The sequence below is a fragment of the Polyodon spathula genome, chromosome 8 (genome assembly GCF_017654505.1).
Source record: "Polyodon spathula isolate WHYD16114869_AA chromosome 8, ASM1765450v1, whole genome shotgun sequence".
NCBI classification, from domain to species: domain Eukaryota; kingdom Metazoa; phylum Chordata; class Actinopteri; order Acipenseriformes; family Polyodontidae; genus Polyodon; species Polyodon spathula.
Genome location: NC_054541.1, coordinates 9,671,242 through 9,697,432, shown reverse-complemented (window position 1 = coordinate 9,697,432; position 26,191 = coordinate 9,671,242). Strand labels below are relative to the sequence as shown.

At 41.8% G+C, this 26,191-nt stretch overlaps 1 protein-coding gene across 1 annotated transcript in view; it reads left to right on the top strand.

Moving 5' to 3' along the window:
* The window catches only part of LOC121319340 (rho GTPase-activating protein 39-like), a 46,354-nt gene that overhangs the window by 9,657 nt on the left and 10,506 nt on the right, over nucleotides 1–26,191 (top strand). The window contains exons 2-4 of the mRNA XM_041256679.1: nucleotides 9,796–10,239; nucleotides 21,562–22,948; nucleotides 25,473–26,040. Of these exons, the coding sequence (XP_041112613.1) occupies nucleotides 9,796–10,239; nucleotides 21,562–22,948; nucleotides 25,473–26,040 (2,399 nt within the window). The remainder of the gene's footprint in view (nucleotides 1–9,795; nucleotides 10,240–21,561; nucleotides 22,949–25,472; nucleotides 26,041–26,191) is intronic.

Sequence of the window (26,191 nt, the reverse complement as noted above, 5' to 3'; positions counted from 1 at the left end):
TTTTTTTTTTTTTTTTTTTTGAAGGCCAAAATTTTTTTTTTTTGAAAGGCCAAATTACAGTAGTTTTAGTTTGCTGCAGTTTTCTGGTCAGGGCGAAATGTTTTATGGGTCTTAAACACACGTGTTAGACAAACAGACGGCCACGTTCTGTACAGTGTAAATGGGTGGGCAAGTTGGCTCTCCTTTGAGTTTCACTGTTAAAACTTGTCAGAGACATGGCTGAAAAAAATTAGTTTTGGTTTGCGTTATGTCTGCATTTACCTATTTTATTTTTGGTTTGTTTGTTTTGTTTTGCATTTATATAAATAGGCGGTGCTGTACAAAGAAATCATGGAGGTGGGTCCCAAGGAGATAAAGTATTGTGTAGCGATTCTTTAGCGGTGCTGCTATAAAACACTTCTGAAGGATGTTTCCTGACTAGTTCAATCTTGATTTTTGTGTATCGGATAGCCTTTCACCCTGTCTGTGGTTTGCACTGTGCTATCGGCGGTGTACTTTCCTATATAGAGATGTGCAACAGAGCACACTAACACCGCCAGCAAAGCAAACAGATCAGCTGGGTGATAGTGACTCGGTCTACACTGTCAGTAAACAGCAGTTCAGTGTTGTCTGTCATCCAGGCATCACGAGCACCTGTATATCTTATCTTTTATCATGCATGTTTTAGAGAGTGATAACGCATCAGATGTGGAGTCATCACAACTCACTTTTTTTGTGATAGTTTAATAGTACCCTTTACAGTAAATTGTGGTAATTCTTTGTCAACTTGAAATTGATAAATATTTTCCTGCAATTCCAATTAAGTTACATCATGGTGCAGCCCCAGAATTCAGGCGTTCCTTTTGACCACAAGCCTACTTTATTAACTATTTGTTGACTTTTATTTCAAGTTTTACTTTTGCTTTGACATTATGGACGAGGTCCACGCTAAATAGCCAAGATTGAAATGTGCTGCTACGGAAAAATCTGTTTTGCTTAAATACAAGATTAAGAATTCCTCTGGCACAAGCTACAGTGAAAATGGACAGTACATGGAAGAAAATTTAGGGGCAACTGAAGTTGGAGTTGTTGTGGAAAGTTGCTGTTATGACAATCAGATGTATCTCCATCTTAAACCTTTGACATGCAGCGAACACCTCATCTGCTAAAAACTGTGTAATGCTGGAAATGTAACTCGAGGCAGGGGTTCTGTTTTCTTTGGTCCTTCTGAAATTGCTGTTTGCAGCCGACTGGAAAGGATGTTTGGCACATTTTATTTTTACTTCTAAATTGTAACCTTCACAGGAGAAAGGACTTTGTGTCTTCAGAGAGGAAAGCGCTGGCAGTAAATACTGAGCTGGCACAGAGCTTTGCAAGCTGGCACTAAAACCCTACAAGTAGCTATCAATGGTTTCTGTTCAGAGTGGCCAGAATAGACCCAGGGGCAAGAAGAATGAGCAGAACCATGCTTTAAACAACAACTTCTCTCTGTTGCACTGCAAAAACAGTAATTCACAAAGCACAGCCGCGTGTGCAATGCATTACCCCAGGGATAGAAGTGAAACTTCCAATGCATAGCAGAGCCCTACTCCACGTTTTCATTGAGATTTCTTGTACACTGAGATGCAAAAGATAGTGGCTGACTAATTATGACCATTAAACCTGGAACTGACTGCTATGCAAAGCATGATGAGTGTACTGCAGCTGTCGAGTATTGGAATTATTAAAATGCATTGTTTCTGTGAAAGTACTTAAGTGCGTGTAACGCTTAACTGTTAGATTGTTACACTGAACTTTGAGGTTTGGGGTTAGGATTTTGTTTGGTTCACTTGGTACTGTAACACCAGGGTGTTGCTCGTAAGGATAACTTTGATTAGGATTTCACTCATCAAACGTTTTAAACTATGCATCTTCAGTGTAGATACTTTTAAACAAGCATTGTTTCATTCTGATCATAATTTCTGTGCACGCCTGAGTTTTGTCAGGCTTGCTGTGTTTTTACTATATTCACTACCCTACGGTGAACCAAGTAATGTGGTTGTCTGATCCAGATCATGTGGGAGCTATTATGTAAATTTAACAATTCTAATGGTTTTGTGGCTAAGGTTGCACTACTGCATATCATTAGCAATGTCTGCCTTTTTGACCTAGCCTTTACTCAAAGAATACCTATAAACCAAAATATAGTTTGGATATACAGTGTTTTGCTTCAGGAATTAAATAGATTAAATAGAAAATTTATAAAATAACATAATTATAACAACTGGAAGAAAATGATTCCTGCTTATCAATGGCGCTTGCATTTGCCTGCTCCAGTCTGTAATGGACTTGATTAAAAGCGCTTAATTATGAGATCTGATTTTAAACTCATTCAGAGCGATAAGAAGTTTATTTCTGTCGTACCAAACGGGGGATTCTATTTTAAATCCAGATTTTGACAGCCTGAAATTCCAGGCTTTATGAAGAGGATCTTGGAATAGGGTCTGTTTTAGGAAACTTGGCCGAAAGCTGCAGGACTTTGGCCAGGCTCGCTAACCTCAAACCTAGCTACAGGTTTTTTTTTTTCCCAGCTCCAAAATAGCTCTCAAATAAAGCCAAGAGCACTTGTGCTCAGAGAGAACAATGGCAGGAGCTGGCAATGCAGTCACCCAGTCAATCTTAATTGTTTATCTTATCTCAAATATTCTCCTGCTGTGCTGAATTATACAGTAGTTTGGTTTTGTGCTTTCCTCTGGGGAAGGTTTTTGCCAAAAGCAAAAAAGTGCTTTACTGTTGCAGCCCGGCGCTCCAGCCCAGCCCACATTCCTGGCTTGTGAAGGTGTAACCCTGATCAGGATATTGTGTTACCCTGCCAGTCGGTTATAAATAGGTGAGAGGAAAAGGAAGGGAGACGACAGCTAGTACTGACCAAACATGTCCAAGACTTGGCTCTGTTTACTGTGCTCCACAAAGGCATTGGCTCATCTGTTTGCTGCAGCCCTTACTGCTGTGATCTGATTGCATCGTGTTATTTTTTTGTAATCAGGTTGAGGATATTTTGACTTCTCTGCACTGAACTGTTCAGGTGAGGTAACCTGCTGGAGATCGTAGTTTGATGGATTGCATCTCAGTTTTACAGTACAGTTGAATGAAGGCACTAGGATATTGAGGGAATCTGAGGTGAAACTATCAAGTCAAGTCAACATTTTGGCTAATGCCTTGTACTGCATTAAGACTGAGGCGCAATAGGCATTAGTTTACTGATGAATGCATTAGTCGAAATTGTGTCTAGGTGGCATAATATTTTTTTTTTGTTTTACTTCCAATGCCCTAAACACTGTAGTTACTGTACATTGTTTTGTGGTATAACACATGGATGCATTCTGCACGATAAGAAAATGTGATTTGGCATCTCCTAGATATGTCAGGAAACAACAGTGTTTCTAATTATCGATGTGTTGTTGTACTGCTCTTGACCACTTAGACACGTTAACATATGCATTTCCATCCACTGAAATAAAATCATTTGATGGCTAACTAAGGTTTTGTAGAAGATAGTCATCTTCAAATTACAGATTTTTCTTCTGAGCATTCCTGTGCATCATCCACTCCAGCACAGAGTCCTGTAACCTGGGCAGTAGACAAGACCTCATCTTGAAAGCCATCGGTGCCATCAGGGTATCCAATGGTGCTGTGTGTTTAGGAAAGGCAAGTACAGATGTCCTTGTAGGGGTGTTAGCACAGGGTTAATGGAGGCTTTGTTGAGCGTGGAGTTGTTGGACTCAGAATTGCTAAGCTCACATAATGGCACTCATTGTGTTTGGTTCTCGCAGGAACAGTGGCTGATTAGAATCAGCAGCAGCATGTTGTATTTTTGGTGAAACAAGCCTGCTTTGTTTGTGATTGTTTATTTCCGCTTCTGCTAAATATTTAGGGTGTTTGTAAGATAGTATTTTGAAATCGGGGGGGCGGGGGGGGCTCGACAATGTCTTTCTAGCGTAACAAGTAGGCTATTAATACATGCAAATTAAAAATGCATTAAAATAACATTCTTTACCACCTGCCAGATTTGCAAAGAACTGTTTAAAACCACTTTCCCTTTGAAGGTGTTGTTTACTGTGTGTTTAATTGAAATTCTGATGTTGTATGTATTTAATGTGTAGGTGTTGGAACATGCCAATACTTCTCTTAAGTGGAAAGCCAAACCCAAACTCATGCAATTCTAGTGACAAGCCTTGCTGCTCACTGCTGTACTCGAGGTGTTTTTACAGTAAATTTCAAATTGGCAAGGATGCAAATGATAAAGAAGACTCCTCTCCTATACCCCTACACACACGCACACCTACACACACGCAATCCAAATAGCTCAAGGTATTTTTCTATAAAACCCCAGCTTCTGTTTTTATTAACAACTTTGCAAAAAAAAAAAAAAAAAAAAAAAAACCCTCAGACAAGATGCCAAGAAAAGCATGTTGCCTACAGTAAAGACAAGGGCAGCAAGCATTCCAGTGAGCCCAGATCTACAGCATCGTGGCAACTCTACATGCTAGCAGGTTCAGCCTGCTAAGAAGAAGAGGAGCTGAAAGAGTATTGATCGGTCTGCTGTCCTAGGAACCAATGTTAAGAAGAATCCTGTTAAAAGATCTTCAGGTTTTTTTAATAGTTTCTTTTGGACAGAGGTGTACGGTGCAGGGAGATTTAATGCCAGTTTCCTCACACTGAAAGCACAACATATTCCTGTTTGAGCCTGACTTGTGCAAGACCCTTGGGACCAGGGGAATCGGCCATGAGACCAGTTTGAAATGTTCTTTTTAAAAGAAAAAAAAAAAACAGTAAAGCCTCACAAAAATAAATAAAAAATCTTGTACATTGCACAATCCACCTGTTAAAATCCCTAAACTTGCATTCAGATTTTTAAGATTTTAATAGTGTACAGGCACATACAGTATGGTACAAGCGTGGTGATGGTGTTTCAGGTTGTAATAGTACCCAATGATACTGTAGTCGCACACAGTTTTGTTTTAAAGCAGCAACTGTACATATTGGTCTGTGTAATCGATGAATGCATGCCTATCATTTGGTGTTTATCTTTTTAATGCTGATTGTAATAGACCGTAAAATAAAACGAGTTCTGTTGAAGCAGACTTCCAGGCTGATCACAGGATTTTTATATCTTCAATGAAGGATGACTGGTTAGCCCAGCTTTTCTGTGTCCATCCCTGGCTGAGAGGCTCTTCCCCTGCCCACAGCTGTCCTGGATTAGTGCAGATCTTTGTCCCCTAATTGCTAAGGCGCAATTGGTCATCAGGACCCCCTCCTCCAATGAAAATGCTAGATTCACCAACATTCCAAGACCTTTCATTTTACCAGGCAAAATGTTCCCTCTGGAGAAGGAACAAATTTAATTGAGAAACATCTGTCTGGAAGAAAAAAAATCTCGGGTTAAACTCGGGTTGAATTTCAACTCCTGGTTCTAAAACATTGCAGATTTATTTGTTTCCGTTCTGAATCGAAATGAATTGGCGTGCAGTTTATTTCTCCAATTAAATAGCACTCATGTTAGATTGTGTTTTAAAACGCGATCGTCAGTGGGCTGTCGTGTGTAATTATTTGCCAGGAACTATTTTGTATTTGTGGGGCAAGCTCCATTAAAGAGGAAACATCACATAATTGTCATTTAATTCTTTGCCAGTCATGAAAACTATGGTAAATGATTATCATTGCCCAGTATATCAATGATCTGAGATGCACTTGGGTTTTGCACAACTGTGTCGTTGATTGTATGGTCAATGTTCCAGTTGTGGCACCGTGTTTATAGATAAGTTTGTGTGTGTTCATATACTTATGACATTGGGATGTAGGGTATATATATATCATATATATATATATATATATATATATATATATATATATATATATATATATATATAGTTCTATATATATAGATCTATATATGCCAGGAAACTGACTCTGACTGATTTTAGAGTATTGGACTGTTATGAAGTAGTAGCTCAGTTTCAGTCCTTTCTGTTTACAGTTTGATTTTCAGGTTCAAATAAACATTTTTCTGGGACATCCCAAAAAGTTATAAATACATGTGTGTTCATGAGCAAGGAATGTTGTTTCATTGTTAAGGGAAGTAACACATTTGACCTCCTATCTAACCTCGCTATCCGTGTTGTGATTATAAACTTGCCCTACATGACTGAACTTTAGCAACTTTGTTGACAGCGTTCAGGGTTTTTTTCTTTTTGGGGGGGGGGGGCAACTAATTGACAAAGAAAAGAAAGTTCATTTTTTTCTGAATTACTTTGTTTTTTTTTTAAATTGAGATCCAAGTAATATCAGCATGATTAAGGTGTCTGAAAGCATTTCACCAAGAGCCCCTTCAATAGGTTTGTTTGTTTTTGATGCATATTCAGAGATGATTAAGAAAGTAGCTTGAATGCGCAAGTCTAGTTTTATTTTAAATTTATTCATTAATTGTGTATGGTCAGTAGTCGGTAATATTATATATGATGGGTCCTAACTTTTTTTTTTTTTTTCAGATCACCAGCAGGTCTTGCTGAAAGTCACCAAATGTATTGCGCTCACTGCCAAGAAAACTAAAGAATAGCTGTCTGATTACGCGGACTAGAAATTCAATGGCATTTTCATAAAGCAATGTTGTTTTTGTTATTTCTCGGTTAGATCAGCAGAAAGAGAGACATTAATCGCTGGATTTACCCAACAAAACATGTCGAGACTTGTTGAGCATACCAAACAAAGACTACACTCGTAACACCCAAGTAACATATCTCATGCAGAAAAACAACCACAAAATAACATTAAACCTTTTTTGACATGGGGGGGGGGGGGCACGTGAGAATGGGTGGAGTTTCTTCACAGTAGCATGTTGTCCTGGATAACAGCTGCTGTGGTTGTGTTTGTGTGATATGGGACGGGGTGGGGGGGCTTTTAACCTGTTAACTCGCCTGAGGATACATAACAGTGGCATGGGGTTATTTATTTTGTTGTTAAAGTTTGGGCTGATCAATGAGATCAGAGCTATGAGATTCCTTTAGCTCATCTGGTGCAGAGAGACTGAGGGTTGAAGTCTCACCCCACCAGTCCTGGGTTGAAACTGGCTCTGTGTGTGTGTACAGTGTGTGCGTCTCAAATGCCTATTACTGCCTGTCTCTAAGTTTAATGGAAAACTCCAGTCTTATCAGCCTTGTATCCCTGAAGATATATATTTGTATCTACTGTACACTAAATCCATAAAAGACAAGAGTGGGAAAATGATAAAAAAAAAAAAAATCTCTTGGCAACATTAGGCTTATCGGAGGCACTTCCCTATGTGATCCAGACCACCAGTGTTCACAGCTGTTCTCCACCCTCTTCTCACTGGATCCACAGGGAGATTTCGAGATAGCTTGTTGTGTTTCACCTGCCAGTTGATTTTGGAGCAGAATTTTTTAAAACTATATAACAGTATATGTAACTGCTTAATTTGTCAATGTATGTTTTTCACAGGAGGGCTACTACTGTACGAGCCCCCTGCACCCACGGTTTCTGAAATATTCAAGCTATGTCAATTGTTAAATGCTAACAGGAAACATGTCTTGACATGTTTGAATCACTTAGCCAGTGTCTGGATTAGACTTCCTGAGCTTGTGTTCTGCAGTGCCATGTTAACTGTGTACAGAGAGAAAACGAACTCAGCAGGCCCTGCTGCAGTCAGGCGGGGTATGCAGACGTGTCCCTCTAGAATTCCAAACCTTTTCCACCATTAAGTTTGCAGGCTCATCACTGTGTTATTGGACCAAATTCTGTGTTGATTTTGTAAGTTGAGATCACGAAACTCATTTCACCTCCTTCTAGAAGGAGAAGAGAGGAAGTACAGCGCATTAACCCACTTCACAATTCTGTGTGTCTGTAATGGACTTGATTAAAAGCGCTTAATTATGAGATCTGATTTTAAACGTGTGTGTGTGTGTGTGTGTGTGTGTGTGTACGTTTTACTGGCACGCAAACTGATTTGTACAACAGACCTGCTTGTCTGGGTGATCTAAGATCCCCGACACACCTGTAAGCTCTGTTCTCTTTCAGTAACCTGGGAGACCAGGTGTACTTCAGTCTATCACATGATGACAACTTCTAAAAGTGCCTTGCAGTGTGCAGTTTTACTGTTACCATGATGTACACTATAAACGCATATAAAATTTTACCATAGTAAAATCAAAGTGTAATCAGGCTTAGTAAAAGCATGGTAAAGCAATGTAAAGAATAATGACGTATGGTAAAGTGTATTAATGAACATGGTAAACCGTGGTAATCTTTTGTAAGGGAGTGCACTGGAAGCTCCGCTGGGTTTCTTCCCTGCACTGAAGCAGCTCTGATTAGAGCACACTCTCCAGGACAGGGTGGCCATCTGTCCAGACAGTGGCTGAAGTACAGTCTGATCTGGGGGATGTGACTCGCCATGCTGACCGACATTGGCTACACTACAGCGAGAGACACTTCTGCCTTTTTCACACTCTGCATGCAGTGCAGCACAGGACTCCGTGACCTGTAAGCACACTGCACTGCAAGTTATTTTTTTTTGTATAATTTTGTATACAGTAATGTCCCCTTGCCCAGGCACTGAAAGCCAAAAGCCACAGAAAACAGGCACAAGCCCTACAATACGTTCTTTAATCTGACAGACCTGCAACTGTAGTCCTCCTCCATACTGTTCAAACCCACGGGGCTGGCATTCAAATCACCTGAGGAATGACTCCAGCAGAGAGGTTGGAGATTCAACCCAGGACCTTTTCACGAAAAAAGAAAATAAAGGAATGCTTTGCTTGTTTAAGCCAGCAGGCTTTCTCCTAACTCGTTAGAAGCTTCACAGGATACAGAGAGGACCTGTCGCAGAGGTTAGAATCCAAACTGCGCTTGAACAAACACATCTGCAGGCTTTTGGTTTTGCTGGGATAGATTTTATTTCTATAACATAGGGTCATGTAGCTGAATGTAGCTTTTGGATTACAGAGGCTGTCTCACTGAGGTAAAGCTCTGGCTACAGTAGTTAGGGGTTGACTCTCTGAGCTTTTTCACTGTAGTAAAGCAGTTTTCCAAAAGAAAATAACGTTACAAAACTGTTAAGAAGCGACACAAAGCAAATGGCTGCAAACGCGCCATACTAGTCTACTGTACTACAAAACAACAAAGAAATAATGATGGATAATTAGTAGTTTTAAGAAGGGGAATGATAACGCGTGCCACTGCGGTTTGGCTTTTGTGTGAGAGCTGGGATCAGTCACTCCTTTATTATGTTTGTCTTCACCTGACTACCATCTGGACCATCACTAGCCATTAATCTGTGTCAGTTTGTTTGTTTTTACTCTTAACGCAAAGGGCTTACCCAGATTCAATCAAGCCCTGTCATCGTTGTTTAATTCAAATTAGAGTGCTATTACTGGACAGAGTATCTGGCTGTTTTACTGTACTTGTGTTAATGCAGTAGGCATTGATGCTCTCCAGCAGATGCACTATGGCTGTTGTTAGTTTGTGAGGAGTAAAGAAATGAGAGGGATACTAGCAAGTCGCCTGTGTGGTACAAGAAGTTATTTCTTAGTATGTTTTCTGGAGGAGGGTGCAATCCTTCCTGTAATCCCTCTGTGTAATGTGTGCATTAGAACTGACTTCATTATTGAAGATTGCCACATTTTTTTGGTTTTATGAACCTTCGTTAATAGAGTCTTCCTTGTTCTCGAAGCAGTTTACATTAAAGGAATTGTTCTGTATCACATTTCACCTCTGAACTGTGCATAGGTGTTTTGATTAAATCCTGTGTTTTTGCTGCTTTTACAGCTCTGACTGGGTGGAGATCCTCGAGCCTCGCTCCCGCGAGCGCATGTTCGTCAACCTGCTGACAGGGGAGTGTGGCTGGGAGCCCCCGGCCAACGTCGCCGTGCGTCAGTCCGACGGCAGCCAGTGGTGGGAGCTGTTTGACCAAAACAACAACCGTTTCTACTACTACAACTCTGCCACGAGGCAGACTGAGTGGCACCGGCCCCAGAACTGCGACGTGGTGCCCCTGGCGCAGCTGCAGGCCATGAAGCGTAGTTCCGAGTCAGGGCTCGGGCGCCCCAGTGCGCACAGGGGCAGCGGCACCAGCAGCGAGGGCCGCCGCACCCCCCTGCACGGACCCAGCATTGCTGCCCCCCCAGCGCCCCTGGAGTTGGACTCCACTGGCAGAGAGACCCCCGCCAAGGGCAGAGGAGACAGCCTGGACAGCAGGAAGGATCACGGGAGGTAGGCCCTGAACTTTGTCAACCTTCATTTTTACACTTTCGTCCATAGCTAGGACCTATCCTGGTGTTGCCAGCTGTTGGGAGGCTTTCATACATCAGGCTGCGGGTGGAGGTGGAGGTGGAGGTGGAGATGGAGGTGGAGGGGGGGGGGGGGGGACAGTGACAGTCCTGGTGTACTTTCACCAGAGTCTTCTGTACCTCACTGAGAGCTGGAATCAGTAGTTGAGCCTCAGGGTGGGGGATTATGATGACATCCTTCATCGCTAATCTCACAGCTGGTTAATGATGTGAAGCTGGTCCTTGCATGGGGGGAATGGATCTGCAGCTATCTCCACAGGAACCACTGTAGGGCAAAAGACAAGTGGGTTTCAATGCAAAGCATGCTTTTTATTAGGTTATAATTTACATCACTGGGCATTTATTATTCATTTGGATTCATATTTTAGTAGATTTCAAATAATTGTGTGGGTAATGTGTTTTCGATTGGAGATTTGGCACGGAATAGAAGGATTTCGTGACAGCAGGCTCATTGTGAACTGTGTTGAGACAAGATGGTGTTGAAGGATATTGTGCTGGTTGGTGGGGGGTGTATTTGAACGGCAGCATTTGATGGTAAGAAACTGCTTTGCCTGGTTTTACTATATAAGGAAAAGTTCTGAATGCAGATTTGGACTTGTAGGTACAGATGTGTTTGGTTTTTTTTTTCCCCCCCAGTCAAAACAATTTCGTACCAGTATCAGACAGTGACTAATTTCCTTTGCACCAATATAATACATATGGATACAAAATGAACTAACCAATAAAAAATAAAAATAAAGAAGCAGACCCCTACAGTGTGTGTGAATAGAAACACTCACAAGGGAGTGGAAACCCACACTTAATCTGACGTTTACCAGTGTAAAAACGAAAATTAGTTCCCGCACACTAAAAGAACTACTACCGGATTTGGTTTAACAATGCAGGCGGATTGACCTGAAGGGTTGAAAACTGCAGAAGGCAGCTGCCGCTACGGCATTTTCTTGACGACTCTGGCTCAGAGTCTGTCCTTAACAATGAACAGCTGTGTGCTACTGAAATGAGATGTAATTTCTTAGCTCGAGAGTCCAGGCCTTAATAGAGCCACTAAACAGATTTCATTTCACCCACTAGGGGCTCCAGCCTCTGCCTCGCACAGGAATCGAGTTACCGACGGGGAGAATGACAAGGCTGCGCAGTGTCTGTGTGCTCGAACCCGCTCCAGTCTGTGCTTTTTCTCATTCTCTCTCTCTCTATCTCTCTCTGGAGCCAGTTCAGCAGTTTGAGGATGGAGTTGTGTCAGACTTATTAACAATGACGACAGCTCCCAAGACTATGGGCCAGTCTCGTTCCAGCTTTTGTTCTAGTGCAAATGTTTTTGTGACACTGCTATAAATCAGGGTTTAAAAAAAAAAAAAAAAAAAAAAAAAAAAAAAGGAATTTAATATTGTACTTAGTAACCTAAGTTGCATGTTATAATTCAGAGCTGTGTCTTAATAGTTTCTGTCAGGGAGTGAGATGGATCTCAGGCTATCCGGTCTCCTATCTGGCAGTGATGTCAGAAGTGTATTGACCAGCTCGGAGAGTATTTGATTTCTTGTTTAAATCAGTGAGGCATCTGTCTCTGCCTGCAGTCGAAAAGATTGGGGCTCTCGGGTGGAGACAATCCAGTGAAGCCGGTATCCATACAATACAGTATGTGCTTTTGGAGGCCGCACCAGGGTTGCTTTCATAACAACGTGAAATACTTCTAGACAGCCAGTGCTCTGTTCTAGTGGGAACTGAACATACCAGTGAATTACTGGTGGATGTGCAGAAATAATAAGACAGAAGTGTTAGTCAGGCAAGTGAAGTTGTATGCATGTTTTGCTTAATCATACATGGAAATATAAGACTAACTAGAAGTTAAGAAACAGGCAAGTTTAGCACTTCAATGTTGCCATAGTTTTTTGGTGCACATGTTTGTTTGTTTTTTTAATTTGTTAATCAGTAATCGCCCCCTAAAATATTCATTCTACATTTTCTATTTTAATTCTCACCGTAGAAATAAGTAGTAAATTGGCATGTCTGGGTTTTGGCCAGTACTGTGCTTCCAGGCTTAATTTTTATGAGGTTGTCAAATTCCGTGTGTTAATTAAAACAAAGGCAAAAACTTTTACTAGTTTTATGGTTTTATGCTATGAAAAGATGTGACCAGGAACACACATTTAAAAAGATACTATCCATTTAAAACGATAGTATCTATTTTATTTTTACTAGTAGTATCTCGCTATTAACTACAGCTCCATTTATAATCAAACGGAACCCTATATACCACTTTTTTGAAAAGTTATTCAGCTTGAGCTTCCACAATCCTGCGGTCATGAATTAGTTCTGAATAGAGCCTGTTGTGCTGCTGTCATGTATCGAAGCCAGCTTAGAATGCCTTTGTGACCATTCTTAAGTGACATGCGGAATGTCTGATTTTGTTTACTCGTGTCGGCTTGCCTTGCACTTTGACTGCTTGTTTATTTATACAGCTTGTTTCTGCTTTAGGTTTAGTGTCACTGTTATCCAGTAAAAATTAGTACTAGATATCCATGCTGAATCCCAATGACATGTGAACTAATTGTGGTACAGTAAGTAACAGAGTTAATGAAATACATTTGAAATGTTTCTGTGTATTTATGTGAGTGTTTGTGTGTGCACCTGTCAGGTCAATTCCTTTATTCCAATTCCAGTTCCATTTTAATCAATTCCAGTTGAAGTTCCTTTGACTGAATCGGAATGGATTAAAATGGAATGGGAATTGGAATTTTGAGCTGATTTTAAGAATGAATTTAGAATGAATAACCCTAGTCAGACTTTTTGTGAGTGCTTGCCTGCAGTGCAACACATTTTTTAAAGCCTCAGCTCAGTTTTGCGTATCAAAATACAATCCACTTTTCTACTCGTCCAGAGTAAGACCGGCTGTGATACTGTAACAAACGTGCAGGAAGTTGCCTTGCCCAGAATATATGCATTCACATTGCGTACAGTAGTCCTTTCCATTTCAAAGGACAGGTGTGTACCATGGTGGTGCCCATGTGGTTTTGTGAGAGCCGTGCTGTGCAGCTGTGGGCTGGTTGTACAGCTGTCCAGCAGGCTGGGCTGAAGCTCGTGTGGAAGGTGTGTTTGTGTTGGGCCTTATCCTTCTGGTCCGTGATGTATTCACATCCTCAGTTTGGAGGAAATCTGGGGAGGGGGAGGGAATTGTTTTGTTGTTGACATTCCAAACAGACAGGTGTACAATGGAACCTGGAAATGCAAATCAGAAAAAGCAGCAAAGAGAGAGACTGTCTGACTAGAGTATTTAGGAAGAATTGCAGTGCTGGTAGGGTTTCTGAGGTGTGTCTAATTGTTACTTTTGTTTTAGAAAGAGAGATTATTTCTTAATTTCAGTTGCACTCGCAGAAAATAACAGCTTTTTAATGGAACAAAAAATATGCACCATTTAAGGTTTTTTAAACTTCGTTGTACATTATTTAAGTAATGTTTTTTCAGCATGAATAATAGTCTGTGTATAGCATTATACACATGTTAAACATGTTAAAACTGCATTAGACATTAATGGCATGCTGGAATTGGTTATTTATGAGCTCTCTGTCCTGCTGGCTCACAGGCTGTGGCGTGGTGATGAATGCGGTTCTTGGGTGCGTTTTGCAAGCCAAGACACAGAAACCTTATATCAGAGATGGCATTATACCCGCGAGCCTGCAGTAATAATGAGGGTGGAGGGTATTTATAGAGGAGCATTCCTGGCTGACTTGCAGAGCTGCACATTCACTTCATCTCGTGCCAGGTCCATTTGAGAGGATGAAAGCTCCTGTTTTTTTAGCTTGCAAACTTATTATGAGAACACCTTCACGCAAGTAATCATACCAAACTGGGTTAGGAAAGATCTCCACGTTTTAAGAAGGGGCACACGTGGCTCTTCGACAGGCTGCTGCTAGGATTATGGTAGCAATAATATATTTTAGAAAACCGTTCCTGGCTCTTGATTTGGTTACCTGCAGTTCACTAGAACCCTGTTGTGCTGATGCATTTTATCTCTCTTTTGAAACAGGAAAAGATAAATCCATTAACAGGCATCAAAAACAGCATATCCCAGAGTGGTTTGTCCCATGAAGGCGGTCTTGTTTTCTGATAAGGAGATGCGAGCGAAGGTCTGGTGATTTTTAGTAATGAACTGCTGGGAGAAAGCAGGCTTCCTGGAGGGGCTTTGTGTCCAGGGGTCAGGAGCCAGTTGTTGTTGGATTGGATCCATTTCCCTTGTGGTTTGTACGGTCTCGTACTGGTGACTCATTTACTTGAAGCTAGTCCTTGAATACTTGCATGCTTACTGTGTCCTAGCGCTGGCATTGTTACTCCGTTTTGGCACCCCCTCCCCTCAACACCCCTCGTTCTCACCACTGTCTTCCAGGTAGCAAGCTCTAGTGGTTGAATTCGAATTTTTCCCACACTTCATGCTCAGAACTTTGTATGTAAATCAAAAAGTAACATTTATATTTAAATAAAATGTAGGTGTTAAAATTAAAACCAAAACTCTTTCCACATTGTGCTGGGAATTTCTGCTTCTAATGACGTAACACATTTTGTCTTTATGCTTTTTGTTTTACTGATTTCAAGATAAGTTACATTTATTAATAATATGCACACCAACACTAGTAAAAGGAAGTATTAAGAAGAAGTCCTCCTCGGCCTCTAACATGACTTGACATTTATAGAGAGAACAGACATATTTACAAAGCACAAAGCGTAATTAACGTTCTTGCCCCAGACAACGACTAAATTTGAAGCACCATGACTGGTAATCCAATTGTCTTCACAAGACTTCATGTAATTACTTCAAAGCAGCAGTTCCAAGAATTACTGGTATTAAAAAAAACATCTTTTGTTGTTTTTTGTATGGATTTCTTTTTAATGGGCCACCATGATTATAATGTGTTATATACAGCTATTGGCAATCATTTGCTTATTGAATTTGTGTTGGTTAATAGGAAGACTGCAGTTTGCTAATTTGGTTTCATCTGTAAGTGGAAGATGATGCAATGATTTGAGACTTCTAAAACAGAGTAGCAATAACAGGCCTGTCCAACTGCCTGACAAAAATGTCCATGAGTTAAAGCAAGTTTTGTTGTGGCTCCATGTGTTTTAATAAACTGGGCTGCTAAATTTAAGTGTTGAAAGACAATGGTCAAGGAATTTTCTACTTGACCAAGAAGTTTTGTTCTGGTTTTATGATTTTATAGAGCGAAGTCTGTTTACACAAGGTATTTGGCTAATCTGAACTCTTTTTATATGCAAGTTCTCATAGACCGTCAAGCACAAGGACTTTGAAAGATCCAGTTTCTGGGAATGCTCAGCTTTCCAGTGACAAATCCTCTTGGCGAGTGTGCCCCCTTACTCTTCCCCCTCCCCAAAGGTGGTTGGTTTTAATGAGCGCCAGAGGCAGAAGCAGTCTTTGTAAGGGATTGCTTCTGCTGTGCCAGACACCTGTTTGGGATGTTGAAGCTGACCTTGCTGTTGTTTCTTTCTCTCTAATCCGTAGCTTGTGACTGCTGCTTGATCAAGATTGTGGGTCGGGTGGCTGGCTGAACTGGTGCAGTAATGCGCTGGCTTCAGAAGTAACAGTAGTAGCAAATTTTAAATCGTGATTTATTTCTTTGTTTCTTTAATATGGGCTAGTTTTTTGTTTTGTTTTGTTTTTTTTAAATAGTTGAGCATATTTCAACTTATGGTTCGAGTAAGAGAAGAGTTTAGATTTGCTTAAAAAGACTAAGGATACCAGGTTTCTTTTATGCCAGGGATCTGCTGATCTGAATACGGAACAACTTGTAGCTGCTGCAGTAAAGTTCTTCCAATGTGAACAAAGTCGCCTGTGCTCATGAACAGTCATTTTGAGGTGATTAGTGCTGCCTCTGTATTGGGTTTCATGGATATTCTATCGGGAGTTGTAGGCTGGCGTTTGTGTAGCGGTTTCTCTTGAAAACAGGGACGTTTCAATACTGGTCACTGGCTTTCAGGTACGGGGTGAAGTTCTGTATGTTGTTTTCAGGTCTGATTTTGTGGGTTTTGTTTGAAGTTTATATTCTATGGGACTGCGTATGAGTTTGCTGTATCAGAAGCCAGTCATAAAGCTAAGAATCCAAAGCCTGTGCGTTTTGGGGCATTGCATTCCGCTGTGCTTGGGAACCTGTAAATTGCATCTTTCGCTGCTTTTTTTTAAAGCAAAATTAATGGGCATGTGATCTGACAGGCTGAGGAGAGATCCCCTTACTCTGCCCGACCCTGCTTTCCCACACAGTCAGGGAAGTACAAGGGATGCCAACAGTAAACTCGTGCTGTACAGTGAATGTACCGTGATCAGACAGATACAGTAGTTGCAACCCCTTTTTCTGTTTAAAATGGCACATAGTGTGTATTTTTTGGAAGGCCATATTGTTTTTGAGGACATGCTTCTACAAAGGGGAAATTGTGGATAATCATTCTGCCCTCCAGGGGGAGTGGGAATAGTAGTGGGATTGGGAATTCCATTGGACCAAGGAATTTCAGAACTATAGTTCTGTGACAGGTTGCTTGTGTTTCTAAGGAGTTTTATTGAAGCAACTCTGCATGTGTTTTAATTGTGTGTCTTGTTTGTATAATGTGTGTGGTGTGTTTTTTGTTTTGTTTTTGTCGTCATGACGTCAAGTGCCAAATTTTTCCCTTTTGTAAGCTGAGAAACTTGTAAGAAATCACTTAAGTGGACTTCAGACCATTTACGGTCATTTGCTCCTTCTGAGTGGTTTTTTCAAAATATAGAACAAATTGGCACCAGAAGAGATGTGGACCGAGTCTACACTGTAAACCAAGTTCCCTGTTAATTGTTAAGAGTAGTTTGCTCACTAATGAAAGGGCTTATACTGGTATTTTAGACTAGCTCTGTTTGCTTGCGTAAGGTGAAACCCAACATGTGTATTTAGCTGTGTCATTGGTGCTTTACTCCTACCTTGGTGCACAGTTCATGCAGTTTTGCAGGAGTGAATGTGTTAAGGACTCTTGACAGTACCATGGAACACAATGAGGTTGGCTGGAAGGGGGCGAGGGGCGACCATTGTTCCTGCTAATTCAGGAAGGAAAGTAAATCTCAGGCAGACTTGAGTCTCTCTTCTGGAAATGAACAATACACACCAGTTGGCTGGCAAACAGAGTACATAGAACTGTATGTTTAATAAACGGCCGTCTTGTGTACAGAGGTCTGGGGGCTGATGCAGCGAGTCGTTTACACTCTTTTCACCAAATGATGTTCTTTCCCGCCAAGGAGGCGGTTTGATACGGAAGACGCTGAAGGCTTAGAGATCCTGACATTTTATATAGTTATATATAGTAGCGGTAAATGATTCCATAAGCCATTCTCAGTCTTGCAGTATGTGTCTGTGCTTGTAACAAAGCGTGAAACAAAAAGAAAAACGGGTAAGCTGAGACAGTCTGTTGCGCTTCAGTTTAATATTTAATAATCTAGTGGTTTGGGAACACAGGCATCAAATAAATCCAGAACCGTTTAGAAAAGTTATAAGCGTGAAATAGGGCTGTCCCAATATCCACGTTTTATTAGGCCCTTAACTGGTAAAAGCTTTTGACAGCCCATTGAACCGTGAATGATGTTCAAGCTGTGATTGGCCGAGTACTCCTGAGATGTTTTGCACAGGTCCTACCCTCCGTGGACCCTGGGCCCTCCCTGATGTAGCAGCTTTGAATCCAGTTGTGTTATGTCTACGCCGTGGGCCTGTGAAGCTGGATAATAAAAACAATATTTTAAAACCTCTACTTAGTAGCTTGTTTTTGTATTTAAAAGACAAACAATCCTCAGCATTACCTTCAAAACAATAACATACTGCTTCTATAACAGTGGCCTAGTCATTGAAGTAACGCCATCCAGCCTAGATGGACAGATAATTGCAAGTTATTGGGGAAGCGCACAAGCCTGCTACTATACATACTGTAAGGGATGTATTGACCATATCACAATATATCGCTGGCAAAGCTATTCTATGTTGCTATTATTGTTGACAGTGCTTCTCCAGAATGTTCCGTGAAGCTAGAACTAAAATAGACAAAAATAAATAAACAAAATATCATAGCCCGGAGCTTAGCAATTGTTTCACCGATAATAACCCGACTAACACCAGCCGACATTTCTTCCTGTTTTTAAATGTATTAGATGTCGTAATGCAGGAAGGATGTTTCATGTTTGTCTGCAGATTTAGCTGTCAGCTTCACTTTGACAGGTATATTGGTTCCTATAAAAATTTGTAAAAAAAGACAAGAAATATCTACAGCAACTTCATTTTGCGGATGCCTCGCTAGAGCAACAAATATGAACAAATATTCGTCCGCTGTATATAAACTGAATTGAGTAATCTGCTCATTTTTTCGGCATGTGTATTTTGCAGATTTTTAATAAGTGAAATCTGTGAATATTTCTTGCCAGCAAATGTTTCCTGTTTTACGGTACACAATAACATCGGCCGCTTTTGTCTTCAGAAGAAAATCCCAGCAAGGCATGCAGTACGATGATTTTGCTTTCTAGTGCTGACAGACACGGATATCATTTTAAGGGTCGCACATGTTTGCCACAGATGCTTTGTTCTCTTATGGAAGGGCTCCTTCAGAAATTCACAGTTTGAATAAATAGACTTATCGTGGCTTCTGATCATTCCGGGCTAATTAAGAGGAATTTACTGGCTTTTATTTTGTTTGTTTTTGTCAGACACAGCAAGAACTAACGGTCTCGAGGGAAGAGCACACCCACTTGGGATCCTGGTGGGGTTTTTTTTTCAATCTTTTAAGTGGGGGTGCGTTCCAAAAAAAAAGATTAAGAACTAAAATTAAAGGAAGTTTCAACAAGCCTGTAGTCTTTCTGGGCAGGAAGTTGAGAGGTGAACTTAGCTCCCTTGGCGCTCACTGGTAGGTTATGAAAAATATTTATATTTGTCTTTTAAATATATTTTGGAATGTCGTCCCGTCCCCCGTCCCCCCCATGGCGACATGACAGTGTTTGGAATTGTCCTGTATTATTGTAGGACAGTGACCTTTGGACTTTACAACAAGGTACTGAAAATATTGTGTAGTGAACAAAGTAACCATCCTCTGTTTTGAAGACCTATTTTTAAAACCTCATTGCTTTCACAAATGTGTTTTTTTTTGTTTTTGTTTTTTTCTGCTAAATTTAAATGTCATAATGTTTTCCCCAAATGTCTAGTAAAGGACAAGGTCTTCTGTGGCAATTGTTTTGTTTTTCTGTGTCACTGTGTCTGGAGATCTGTAGCTGGTTTATTTTGGGGTGTTCTTTGTTGTAGCCACCGCACTGATGTTGTACAAATAAACCCACAAATAAATAAATAAATAAATAACATTTTGGTTGAAGCTGAACGATTTATAGTAAGTTTAAAGACATATTCAATGGATTCTGTTTTATTTGCTTTATGACGTTTTAGGAAAGAGCCTATACTTAGACTGTTTCCTAACTGCTGGGATTGTAAATAACACTTTAGGAGCCACAGTGGGTGGATCAGACAGCCATGCCAAGTCACAGAGAGAGGGAGGAAACACACTGTAGGTCAGTGTGGTCAAGGGCATTGTCACTTGGTGGTGTTCAATTTACTGAAAATTACCTTTAAAAGGCTACAGACAGATGCTGGGCAGGTGCTGGGGGCACACATTAATGTAACTGGGAAAACAGGGCTAGTCTTGATTGCCTTCAGCAGACCATTAAAATGCGGAAACTCAGAACTCACAAAAGATTTGCTTTTGTTTCGGTCCAGTGATACTGTTTCAGATCTTGAGTGTTACATTATGGATTGCTGAAATAGGATTTTGGAAAGGTTTGTCGTTTTATTTGTGTTCAGGAAGTTGTGTGTGTGTGTGTGTGTGTGTGTGTCTTTGGAAAGACAAATAAAGAAAAGGGCGAGTATGGTGTGGGATTTAAATTTCAAGAACCTCAGGTGATTTTTAGCCTTTGAAAATCGTTTTCCATTGTAGATTCTCATCTGTGGCTGTGAGGGGAGTTATGTTCACAGAGCATTGGGGAGGCAGCATTTGAACTGTCTGAAGTGTCAATGCTCACACACAGGCTGCATGAAGAAATGTGGACAGCACACTCAGAAGTGTGCAGGTGAGAAGTGTAAGCATCCTGAACCGCTCCGCACTCGCTTAGATTAGAGTCAGATTAGGTGTGAACAGCAGGTGAAGGTTAATTACAGTAATTGGGCTAAGAGGATTTGTGGTGAGAAGTTAGGCACCACTGAAGGACATATTAACACTCTGCAATCTGCTTTTACAACATGGGCAGAAATAGAGTACATTGATTGAATTGAATTTTATATTTAGTAATTTGGGAAGCTGACTGTTAAGTGCATTTTAGCGATATTGTGTAGACTGCCGCACTTTCCTGGTGTGTGTTTAATGCTGTTTTTAATGAGGTTTTGAACAATAGATTCGTATTTTGATGCTGGTTTGTCTTGGCTCTGTATGCCTCTGTGCATGTTCTATTCTAATAAGGAGAAAGTAAGAGGCGAGTGATGGCTGAGAGGACAGAACCCAAGACAGTAGGAGGCATGTATTGAAAATGCTGTGGCGTGACCGCCCTGCAATATGATGCAGCTTTACATCCAAATCATTATTACTTTGCTGTAAAGATGATAATGAAGTAAGTTTTAAATTGTTTGGATAAAACCAGATTCTGTAACTTCAATAACCCATTTTGAAAGCTTAGCAAACGTTCACCAGCTGTTTTTGTTCTAATCAATCCTGTTTAGGTTTTTAAGAGACCCCCCCCCACAATAAAAACGTCAATGTGAAACCCTTCTGTTTAATATAGAGGCCAGAGTTTGTTTTAAATGGTGAGCTGTCCCCTCTGTCAGGAGGATCCCAGTCACCGCCCTCCTGTAGGCACAGACATAGTTATTTACGGAGCTGCTTACAGAGTCCATTAACTGTGACCTGGCTTAACCCTCATTGAGATGCTCTGAACCAAAGTTACCACTTAACTGCTGGGAATAAAAGTATTGGCCGTGAAGGTGTCCTATAAGGTTTGGCCATAAGTAACCTTAAATAATAACCAGTGATCTTTGCACCTCATTCAGTCAAAACGAAAAAAGCAGACAACAAAAGCAACACCACGGATTTCTAGTTGCTGTTCGACACTAAGGCAGATTTAACATAGACACATGACAAATTAAGAGCTGTTAAAGTCTTGCCCTGCCATGAAATCATTTAAATTTTCACTGTTTTTCTGTTGGTTTTGTAGGGACTCCTCTCAGAGATGGCAGCCGACCCCTGGTTCGAAAGCAACTATGCTGGTGAAAGTGAACAGCATCGGCAGGAACCAGACAGCAGGCTCGGGTAACATCCTGCTGCATCACAACAACAACAACAATCCAGTGAGCTCCCAACCCAGCAAACCCACAGGGGGATACATTCCCCCCACTCAGGCTGACAGAACCCCGCTGCCCAGCAAGATGCCATCCTCCCCTGGCGACTCCAAGCAGGCCAGGCAGATCAAAAAGACTGACAAAGGCAGCTTCTGCTTGGTAATGTCCAACAGCAACTCTTCCTCTGTGACCTATGATACGCCTCAGAGGTCTCAGGCAGGAGGGTCACGACCCGGGTCCCCCAAATACGCCTCCACAGCACCCATCTATGATGAACCGCCGCTGGAGTCTCCCATCTACGATGAGCCACCCATGGAAATGGAGGTGGAGGCTGCGCACCTCCAAAACGGGCCTTCCGCCCAGCACTTCACCCCCACCCACAGTCTGCAGAAGCAGCAGCAGCAGCAACAAGCCAAGCTGCTCCAGCACCCATCTGTGCAACAGCAGTCCAAGCACAAGAGGAACCCCTCGGCAACAGAATACAGCCCTGCAGGCAGAGAGTGCATCAAACACATGGTCAACGTTGAGTCTTCCTCCAAACAGGCTCAGCAGTCGTCATCCCCAAGCCCCGTTGGAACCTCCGACAGCCTGGCATCTGCGAAGCTTCAGCCAGCCCAGCAGCAAAAAGACGTGTCGGAGAAGAAGCAGTCCTGGAGGATCTTGGAGGCCAACGTGTTGAAGAGCATCGAGGCACGCCACAGCCGGCAGAACAGCCTGGCGTCCCAGGAGTACCCCACCGTCGCCACAGTGACCTATCAGGACTCTGGCTACTCCACCGGGCCCTCGCCCAGCCTGCGGAGGAAGAACAGGAGGAGACAGATGGTAGGCGGTGGGCAGGGTCGGCCAGGCTCTGTGGGAAGCAGCGGGGAGCTCAGCGTCCTCAATGAGAAGCTTATGGCAGAGATGCGGGCAGTGGTGGGCCGGTCGGCTACCACTCGGGGAAGCAAGGCCAGCCTGGAGACGGAAATGTCAGAGAATTCCATCCCCCACGACACCAGCCAAGCCCGCTCCCCATTGGACTCTCTGAAGAAGTATGGCAGCTGCATTGGGTCCAGAGACGACATCACAGCCAGCAACCGCTCCTTGTACCGACCTGGCCAAGGCGCCAGGGCCAGCTGCCACAGCGACGCCTCCGCCCCCACGCCACAGACGGAGGGGCAGGTCCGGCAGAAACGGACTTACGAGAAAGTGGACTCCCTGGAGAAGAGCATCACCAGTCAGATCAGCCTGTCCTCCCCTGAACCAACCAGATCTCCATCGCAGGTAAAGCCTACAGTATAACGGCACTCTTACTGTGTTACTATAGGTATCCATAGCCAGGGGGTTAGGGGTGCTTGGGTATTTCATAGTGAATATTTTCTATCACAAATTAACATGCAGAAAACTACAGTACACAAGCCAGTAACAAGTTTGGTGTGAAGCTTCTGTAAGCCCCTCCCATTATAGTGTGGGTCCTTTTATGTACAGTGCGACAGCAAGCAGTCACTGAAATATACTGCTGTAGTCTGTTTAAGGAACTTGTGCTGTAATTACTGTGTTTGGCTTTATTGCTTAAAGGTGGCAGCTTCTGTAATTAACACTGCCGAAATAGATTCCTTCACAATACTTTTATTCTGTGTTCTGCTTGTTCGGTGGAAGAGGTGCCGTGTCTGAGTCTGGGGATGCCTTATGGAAATACTGATGTCTGGTGCTGAAACAGACTTAAGATATAGAGCTTCGGATTAAGATATAGAGCATCAAGCCTGATTGTATATTACATGGGGAAAGTAAACGTTATGCCAGAGGCTTTGATCGTTTAGAGATCTGCACATGTGAGGTTTTGTTTAGCCTGCCAGGTGGGTTGCCTAATTTTATTTGTATTTGTTTGGATTATGAAGGATTAAATGTTTTTGTCTCTCTCCAAAATAGACTTGGCCTTGTCCATTATCAATTAAACAGGTCGTACTGTAATACCATTGTATTACAGTACATCACTGTGTGCTTTTGGAGAAAATGTCGTACAAATGTTTGTTTGATTTTGACTAGTCTGGGAATCCAGCTTGTCTAGTACCTAATTTGTTCATTTTTCTTTTATTAGAGGGAATTTAGTTCAGTTGAATGGGATTCCTTTGTTTATTCATGCTTTTACAGTAAATATGTGAATCTCTAGTTATTAGTTAATTTTATTCATGGAAATGGTCTAGAGAGTTATGTTCTGTGGTTCTGTAAATAGCTCTCTGTATGGATAATTTATAATAAAAAAAAAATAATAATAAAGTGCAGTATTTGCAGATTTTCTCATGCAGCCTTGGTCTGTTCAGCTTCTCTTGCTTAGAAAACAGTGTCTCATTGCTGTTTTTTATCAGGCTGTTTCCACTTATTTATTTGTGCTCCAGCTGGCATCAGTGAACATACTCGGGACGTGCTTGCCTAATGCACAATAATTCTTTCAGACATTCAGTAAAATGCTGTCTTGTGTGTTTTCCAAGTCCTGCACCCTGAAAGTTATACTACTTCACCTCCTCTGCTGTTATCAACACATGTGCACAGTCAACTACTTTTAGGAATGCTTAACCCTTGTGATGTCACAATGGGTACATGAAACATCTCTATTATATTTCATGAACCAAACCTCGGTTAACGCTCCTTTACATGTGACGGTATGTTATCAGGCGTGCTGTACTAGAATCAGTGGAGTTGTTTGCTACTGACCAGCCCTCAAGTCTGGTAGAAGGCCAGCCCAGCACTACCACTTCTCATGAGTCTGGGCAGCCGTGAGTGCCAGTTCACAGCAGTGCTGGAAATCTGAACATCCACCGTATAGGAAGAGGAATGCTGAGATCCATATGGTCTGTGCATTGTAGGGAATTTGTATAGAGGACAGTGCCTTTACCATCGGACATTGTCGCAATGCACAGAATATCCTAGTCTTTAGCGGGCTCTGATCATTTGAGCGTAAAGTAAAGGAGGTCTGGTTGTGGGAAGATGCTGAATATTTCTCCTGGGGTATGAAGGACCGCAGGGGCTGTGATAACAAGGCAAGTTTGCATTTCGTAGCCATATTGATATTGCAGGAACAGCTTCTTGTTTTGGGTTTTGTTCAGGGATCAGGTGTCTTAATATTGTTAATGCCCTCCAGAAATGTGACTTCATCTATAGTTTTCAGATTAACTTTTCATCTTAATTGCAGATAATTCCAGTTCTTTTAATGAGGCTAATTTGGTTTGAATGCAGTGATGTCATACAAAATTCTACTGTTAACATTTGCCTAATGATCTAAATACAAATGTTCGTAAACTAAGTAAATATATGACCTGGGTAGTCATTGCTTCCTTTTTTTTTTTTTTAAAAAGATCCTCTCCCTGCAGCTGTGTCAAGCAGACAACGGAATTGTTTTTGTAAATCTGCATATTCTGAAATTGTTTTGTTTTTTTTGTCAGTCAGAGAAGTGTAACTTTAACATGATTACAAACGCATTTATCTTTTGATGGATTTCTCAAGTATGTTGTTTTTTAAAAGCAAAAAAGTGCCGTTGTTTGTTAATAGTGCTTGAATCAAGGTTAGTATTAAAGATTTTGCATGCTGTAGCTGAATCTTTTATCTGTAACATTGAACACTATAAGAAGTCCAAATCAGTTGGAACAAGCATAGGCAACTTTGGTTTCTACAAAAAACTAGGAAGGGCCAGAGTAGCCGAACCCTGAACATGGCTAATGCCTTCTGGACATAATTTTTGTTTTATTTATTTATTTGTTTTTATTTATTTGTATTGCTTTTTTTTTTTTTTTTTTTTTTTTTTTTTTTTTAGGCAGGAACACTGGAATCCAACTCAAAACTGGAGAACGGCCAGAAGGGTAGCAGCACGCTGGGCTCCACTGTAGTGGGTTACCAGTTCCCTTACGCCACGCTGCGCAAACCTCCGACCGAGGCCAGCATGGCGGACTGGGCCTCCAAGAACCTCAACATGCACACCCAGGGCATCTTCCGCCGGAGAGTGTCCATCGCCAACATGCTCTCCTGGAACCGGGGCTCCATCAAGAAGCCCATGCTGATCACCAGCGACAGGACTGTGAAGAAGGAGGCCTGCGAGATGTTCAAGCTGGTGCAGGTCTACATGGGAGACCGGCAGGCCCGGCTAGAGCGACCCCACGTGGCCCTCATCATCGTCACCAAGTGCTGGAGCATGCAGGCCCTGAGGGACGAGCTCTACATTCAGCTGGTCAGGCAGACCACGGACAATCAGTGCCACCGCAGCATGACTGCCGGCTGGGAGCTCTTGGCTATCAGCCTGGCCTTCTTCTCACCCTCACCCAAGTTCCGCTGCTACCTGGAGGGCTACATTCAGAGGCACCTTGACCCGGCATACAATAAGAAAAGTGAGTCACTGCTGTTGACCGCAAGACGTAGGAGATGTTATATGAAAGAAGCAAAGGTGTCTTGAAACGCTTATAAAATAATAATCATTTATTTTGTTTGGCTTAGAAAGACGATCGCTTTCTTTTTTTTTTTTTTTTTTTGTAACTAATC